This window comes from Perca flavescens, chromosome 5, assembly GCF_004354835.1.
Source record: "Perca flavescens isolate YP-PL-M2 chromosome 5, PFLA_1.0, whole genome shotgun sequence".
Lineage (NCBI taxonomy): Eukaryota > Metazoa > Chordata > Actinopteri > Perciformes > Percidae > Perca > Perca flavescens.
In genome coordinates, this window is record NC_041335.1 from 27,342,008 (window position 1) to 27,349,067 (window position 7,060).

Genomic DNA, 7,060 nt, shown 5'->3' on the forward strand with positions numbered 1-7,060 from the left:
AGACTTACCAATTCATTGCTTAATAATAATAAAAAAAACACGATAGACTTATCAATAATGAAAATATTTTTAGTTGCAGCCCTAATTAAGACTATAGTTTATTTTCATCTGTTATTTTTTTGATAGTTTGATGGTGTTATATGTCCCATATAAACCATTCATTTGATTGCACAGTAACATTTTGCACATTGATATGTTGGGTATAGAAGTTTACATAGACAATTGGAATCTTAACAGGAATTAATTGGTGGCTTCTGACATTTCTGCAGTCTCCTTTTCAAGTAATTCCTATCTTTACACTTAAAAGTTATGACTTCAATCTTGTCAAATACCGCGTGTAGCAACAAAGTGGCCTTTTCCTTAAGAAAACTCCATCTGCACGTTGGTCAACCGGACAGTGTTTGACTCCAGAATGACCTCCGACTCCTGGGGTCACAAGTTAAGCGCTCCTCTCAGAGACCTCTGGTCAGTGGACAGAGAGCAGAGGTCAGCGTTGTGTCCACACGCTCATCACAGGACTCGTGGACAAATGTTTCTGGGCTTATTGAGCACCAACAAAGAGACAGCAGCTCCACTCTTAACTTCAGAACAGTTGTCTTACACAGTGTGAAATGATTTCATCAGAGGATTCTAACAGTGTGTCCTTATTCCACACTACATACTAATTGTATACAGTATATGCCAATTATCTGTATACTATGTATTTGCAGTTAGTATAGAAAAGAAAACAACATACTAAACTGTTTTATACTAACAGGAAATGGTACAGTATTGGTGCCTGTGCAACGAGATTGTTTTTCCAGGATTTTATAGTTTTTTGGTTTTTTTTATTAGGTGTTCCTGGGGCTGTTTAAACACAATTTATTTGTATTTCCCTCCAATTCCTTGTGCATTGCATTGTTGGACAATCATATCCTTCAACACTCAAAACTCAGGTGTTTTAGTATGCATACTGACAAACACAGGCTAAGATTTAGTTCATAGTTTGGAGTCTACTCAGAAATTCAATGTTTAGTAGCCCTAAAGTGTTTCCTGCTTTAAAAAAATACAAATGTTTATAGTGACCTCTTTAATTAAAAAGATCCAGAAAGTATTTTTTATTAACAAGTCATTAAATAAATAAATAAATAAATAGTTAAAATAAATAACATACTGCATATTCACAAGCACACCAAAATAACTTACAAAAGAGGTATCAGAAGATAAGTAGCACACTCTTCACAGTAGACAATCAATTCATAATCTTTGGCTATATGACATGCGTATTTTACAAAAACTCAAAAATATTGTGTGGTCAAGCATGAAATTACTGAAAGAGGATCGGCAGTTTTGCTGAAATTCCTCAGCCCAATCCGAAGTATCACAAATTTGTAATCAACAAATGTTGAATATTGCTGCGTCAAAGGGTGAGAACCAGCAAAAGTCTTTCACAGAACTGTTTCTTCTGAAGTCACATAACCTTCGTAAATGAAAATTAGGGTCAGATTTAGTCTTCTCAAGAAAAAAAAAAACAGCATGTCGATTTAAAAAAAAAAAAAAAAAAAAGTGCCCTTGGCTATTTTGAGACGATTGCAGGCTGGAGAATTGGCTGAGCCTTTATCTATTCAAATGCTGAATCTATTGCTTGAAATGAGAAATTCCTTAATCCCCTCCATTTTCCTCATCTGCAAAACACCCTGTCATTGCAAACTAAATTAGTTCCAGGTGGACCGGCAACAAGGAATATTAACATGAAGACATGAAGGGAATATTGTATCACACATCCATGCAGAATACAAATTAATTTGAACCCGCAAAGCATATTTCAACACTGATCAGCGTGGAGGCTGCGACCACATTTTGAGCCACGGTTGGAGTCTACAAATATAACACAATATTGCATCTTTTGCATTAAAACAAGTGTCACACACGGGTGACAAATGCAGAGGCAAAAATGAGTCTCGAGGAAGGACAATATCAGTTTTTTTTTAAACCCCAGGAAAAGTGTCCGAAGGTCCACTCGAGGGTTTTTTTTTTTTTTTTTTGCGTGTGTGTGGTTTCTACCAGGCCTCGGAGCTGTCGCAGCTGGATCCAGGCGAAGGGACTTCAGTGTCACTGGTCAGGGCCCAGGGGTGCGGAGGGGAGTGCAGCTGCTCCATGTTTCCTCTGAGAAAGGTGAGCAGAGCGGTGGGGGAGTGGCTGGCCGGCTGACCGCTCTGGCTCTCCAGCAGCTGCACCAGGAAGTTGATGTAGCGCATGGCCAGACGCAGGATCTCGTTCTTGCTCAGCTTCTTCTCCGGAGGATGGGTGGGGATGAGCTTGCGGAGCTCCGCGAAGGCGGTGTTGACGTTGTGCTGGCGCCAGCGCTCCCTCGTGTTGGTGAACACCTTCCTGGTCATGGTGCCGAGTAGAGCTGCAAAGATCCAACGATTTATTGATTAGTCGATTGACAGAAAATGAATCGGTAACTGTTTAGATAATCAAAGTAAAAATACCAAACATCCCCAATTTCCAGTTTCTTAAATGTAAAATATTTTATGCTCGTCTCTGTCATACACGATAGTACGAAACTGAATGTCTTTGGGTTTTGGACCCTTGGTTGGACCTTTGACAATTGACAATTTCACTTTAATTTTTTTTGTATACATGGGCAAAACAATTATTCAAGACATTAATCAGCAGATTAATCATTAATGAACATAATCCTAGTTCTGAGGTGACTGACTAGAAGCAAAAAGCAGAGGGAATGTATGTTAGGAGGGGAACTGGCCACCTTATTGTAGTTCTTTGCACAAAAATTGCAGATATTGATAGAAATTATTTAATAAAATTGTACAAGAAAATGTATCCTAATCTATGTTGTTTGCTGCTTCTTTCCGCATAATACAACCCTCGTATTTTACCTTTTTTTGTTTAAAATTGGAATTCCTTCATGTTCAAACGATTGTTTGGCTCGTCCAAGGCTTTCACATTAAATTTAGATTTTGGAAACGCTTTAACAGTATTACAGTATTATTTTTATTATCATTATTATTATTATTTTTTATTATTATTATTATAAACAGTATATGAACCTTTAATGGATGGTTAGGTCCTCTTTAATGGATGCCCACACCATAAATTGAGGCTGGTGTATAAACGGATAATGAATGACAATATAGTTTAACATGTGTTTTCATATTAGATGTAACTGTTAACAAATGTACATTAATAAACACTTACAAATGTATGTTACAACTATATTATAAGTATGCCTTTTATTAAATGTTTACATAGTGCTATTAAATGCTAAAAAAGCCCTGCTATATTTTAAGAGACTTTATGGTTAAATAAAAGCTGTTCTACAACAAAAAACTCAAATTATTATGAACCAATAATTTGATCTTTAAATTACACATCATTTATTTCCCATTACAGCTGCAAGCAAAGAGTACATCACATCTCCTTGTATTACACTGTCAGTAATTAATGACTGACTTTACCAAAGTGGAAACACATGGCCTGAAGGGGAAATAAATGCTTCAATATACCACAGATGTCTCACCTGTACGTGTGTAGAAATGTGCAGAAATCTCAGTTGCAGAGTCGTCCTCCGCAGGTCATCAGTATCCAGGGGTCCGGCAGTAAATGTCCCCTCAGCTGTGTCTTCTCATGCTCGCTGAGAGATCCTGATGGGCGAGAGGGAAGAAGAGAGTAAAGGCGAGAGGGAGTATGAGGGAGGGAGGGATGGGGTAAGACTGCTGCATGCTCGCATCCCACATTTTATAGCAGGGTGAACCCTATTGTGTGACGTGTGCTGTCGTGGAGCCTCTGTGGCATTGTGTGTGAGGTTGGTGTTAACTGAGCAGTGATTGTTAAAACACACGCCCCCTCCTCTTCTACCATTTAGAACCAGCGGAGGTGGCTTCATGATTATATTGTCCACAAATCATCACTTTAAACGATTGTCATAGGTGTCTCTATGCAACATTTGAATGGATTCTGTTTTTTTTTTTTTTTTTCTCAACAGCCTTTTAAGTAACTATTTGTGCTGCTTTTATGATTCATTGCTCATTTAATCCTTGAAAGTTCGCACTAAAGGTGACAAATACGTTCCCATTGAAGTGAAACTGAGACGTTCATCTCTCTGATCCTTCTCTTACTGCTGTGGACACTTGTTCCTTTCTGTTTCTCTGACATTAGGCATGGACAGCCCACCATCCCCTGCACCGTAAAAAAAAAGACCTTGATATCACTGCCTGCTCTGCTATTGAATTGAGCCTGATTGGGCCACAAAAGGTAAAAATACCATATCCAGATTGACAGTTGAACAATGTGGGTTTTGTTATGACTATGGTAATCTTGTTGAGCCATTCCAAGAGGCCACACATAAATTACAGCGTCCTGACTCACCTCTCCTCCAACCTCTCTCTCTCTCTCTCTCCCCCCTTCTCTGCCTCCCACTTTCAACCTCCGTTCAGATAAAAAAAAAAAAACAAGTCTAGTTTAACCAATTGTCTCTGTTCCTTTTACACCCTTCAAGTGTTGTTTCAAAGACGCAGCCTTCCATAAAAGTCTCTGTGTGGAGTAGGAATTTACATAATCCGATTAGGGGCTGGGATTAGCCCCGGGCCTGGAGAACGGGCCCGATGGGGGCCGTTTTCTGAATCGGCCATTCATGGGCCCCGCTGCACGTCCAAGAGGCTGCACCTGCAGGCCAGGCGCCGCCGCTCTCTGGCTCCATCCAGCCTCCACTGCAGGCTGAAGGTCTGCAGACACACTCACTGTAGGCTATTTGGTCCCAGTCAGTTAACTTTCATCACACCTACATGGCCAGGTGAAGATTATACCCGATTTGTTGTAATGTATCTGTCATGCAGGTTAGGGGAAAGAAGCATGACATGCTACGAAGCTGCTTGGGGAATTAATTAGGTTAAATTAAGTGTAGCGTTTTAATATGTAAGCACAGTGAGAGGCAAAATGAGATGACTACTAAAGCCTACTACTAAATGTCATGAGGTCAGGTCTGGCAGCAAGGAGCTTGAATAACAGAGGTTACTGCTGTTTTTATTACTGCTCACAGCGTGTTTATTAGACTCGTATGTGTAGATGATTCTTGGACATAGAATTGGTGCTGCAGTAGTAGAGCTACAATAGTTAGTTGAATAATCGATTAGTCAGACGACAACCATGTTATTCACTGCTGATTAAGCGTGACTGTTGGGAACTAGGTCTGCTTCCGAGTTGTGGATCAAAAGAGTACAAACATGTCTGGTTTTCCCTTCTATGTTGTTTCTTAAAAAAGGTCGAAGTTGGCACCCTGTTAAACAAATAAAACAAATATGGTTTTATTCTCCCAATAATAATCGCTCAAAAGTTGCTCTCTCGCTTGCAAGTCAATTAACATACAATTTCACCAGCAGATTAAATTGTAATAACACAGGTCAACAAACTTTGACTTCATATTAAAAAGAAGACGAATAAATACAATGAAGCCACGGTATGCAGTCCCAGTAATAACTGGAATGTTAATTTGAGCTAAAAATGGGTCTGACCATACTTTGTATGTAGGGAGGATAAACTGGACACTTTATTACCACGTATTGGGCCAAACTGATGGATTGATTGTCTCCAGTGATGATGCACGGTGCTTTATTTCTTCATTACCTCTTCTTATTATATTTAACATGTTGCGATTGTTGTTTCTTTGTGTCAAAATACGTTGTGTTGCTTCTGCCGCTATTAATTTCCTTTCAAGGATTTGTAATTTGTCCCATCTTAAATCAGTTCAGGTTTAAGCAAACAATTGTGCACCTAAGTCACAGGAAATCCCCCTCCTCTGCCGGGGCTGTGGGTTTTATTTACAGACGAGAGGAAACACACAGGTGACACAGTTAACTGCTGTTAACTGCTGCCTGGGATTAAAGATAACAGCTGTGTGACCTTTACAGCTGTAGTCAGAGTGGGATCCAAATCTAAAGGAAGGCATTGGTTTAAACAGCCTGTTAATTCCCACAATATCTCCCCTGTCCCGTTCAGTCCAGGGGCTTTTAGTATAGTCGGGGGGCAATTACAGCACCATTACTGCTGGTGTTTACCGAGCCTTCATGTGGGGACTCCTTTGACCATCCTGCCCCACAGCTTTTGTTCCTGTGCCATTAAAAAAACAAAACATTTTAGTCTTTCTCTTTGTTTGTCCACTGCTTGTTAGAAGGCAGAGGCCGGCAGAGACACAGAGACAGAGAGAGAGAGAGAGAGAGAGATATTTAAAAAAAATTAAAAACCTGGCGGTGGCTAGCCAGTGCTGGATATGGCTGTCCAGAGGCAGAGAGGCTTGGAGTCGATGTCCCTCGGGGTTGTCTTTGTCTGGGGATCATTCCTGAGGGAGCTGGCTTCACTCTGCTGGCTCGTGAAGATAAGCACTCTCTCCACATGCTGAGAGACGATGATAAGGGGATTGCTTCACTAAATGAGAAAAAAAAAGAAATAGCCCCACCATTGGAGCTGCTAAAATGAGACGCTTTATCAGTTTAGCTGGGAAAGACCCTCGATCCCACTCCTCCAACCATAAATCACAGTTTGTTTTTCACTACGGAGCATGCTCTGTATGGAGGAAAACAAAAGCAGAATGTGCACACTGTTGTAATCTTGATGTTTAATCTTATTTTGTAAAAGGAAATTGGTAACAACCCCTTATTACTTAGAAACGGTATATAAACATAATAAATGTATGTATGTATGTAATAATGATGTTTTTATATAACACAATGTAGTTGTAAGAAGATGTAAGGTTTTTAAATGTTTAGTATTTGGCAGTATTTAGCTAAACCTTTGAAAAGATTTTATTAAATTACAATTGTGTTATATTGGCATTCATTATCTGTTCATACACCAGTTATGAATGCTTAACAGCACAGTACATTAAATAATACGTACAATTAGTAAACAAGTGTTATAAGTTTGATTTAATAAATCACAAATACTGTTTGTGCTTGGAAATACAAGCGTTTTAAAACAGGGCATAATAAATACTATAACACTATAATATTTTACAAAAATTGTATATTTTAAAATATTAGCAAAACAATAAAATATCAGTATT

The 7,060-nt window shown here is 39.1% G+C and overlaps 1 protein-coding gene across 1 annotated transcript; it reads right to left on the bottom strand.

Moving 5' to 3' along the window:
• Nucleotides 1-1,560: 1,560 nt before the first annotated feature.
• tal2 (T-cell acute lymphocytic leukemia 2) lies at nt 1,561-6,710 on the bottom strand. The gene is made up of 3 exons (XM_028577738.1): nt 6,243-6,710; nt 3,524-3,647; nt 1,561-2,392 (listed from the first exon to the last, which is right to left on the bottom strand). The coding sequence occupies exon 3, from the start codon at nt 2,376-2,378 to the stop codon at nt 2,040-2,042; it is 339 nt and encodes a 112-aa protein (XP_028433539.1). The 5' UTR covers nt 2,379-2,392; nt 3,524-3,647; nt 6,243-6,710; the 3' UTR covers nt 1,561-2,039.
• Between the last annotated feature and the right edge of the window lie 350 nt (nt 6,711-7,060).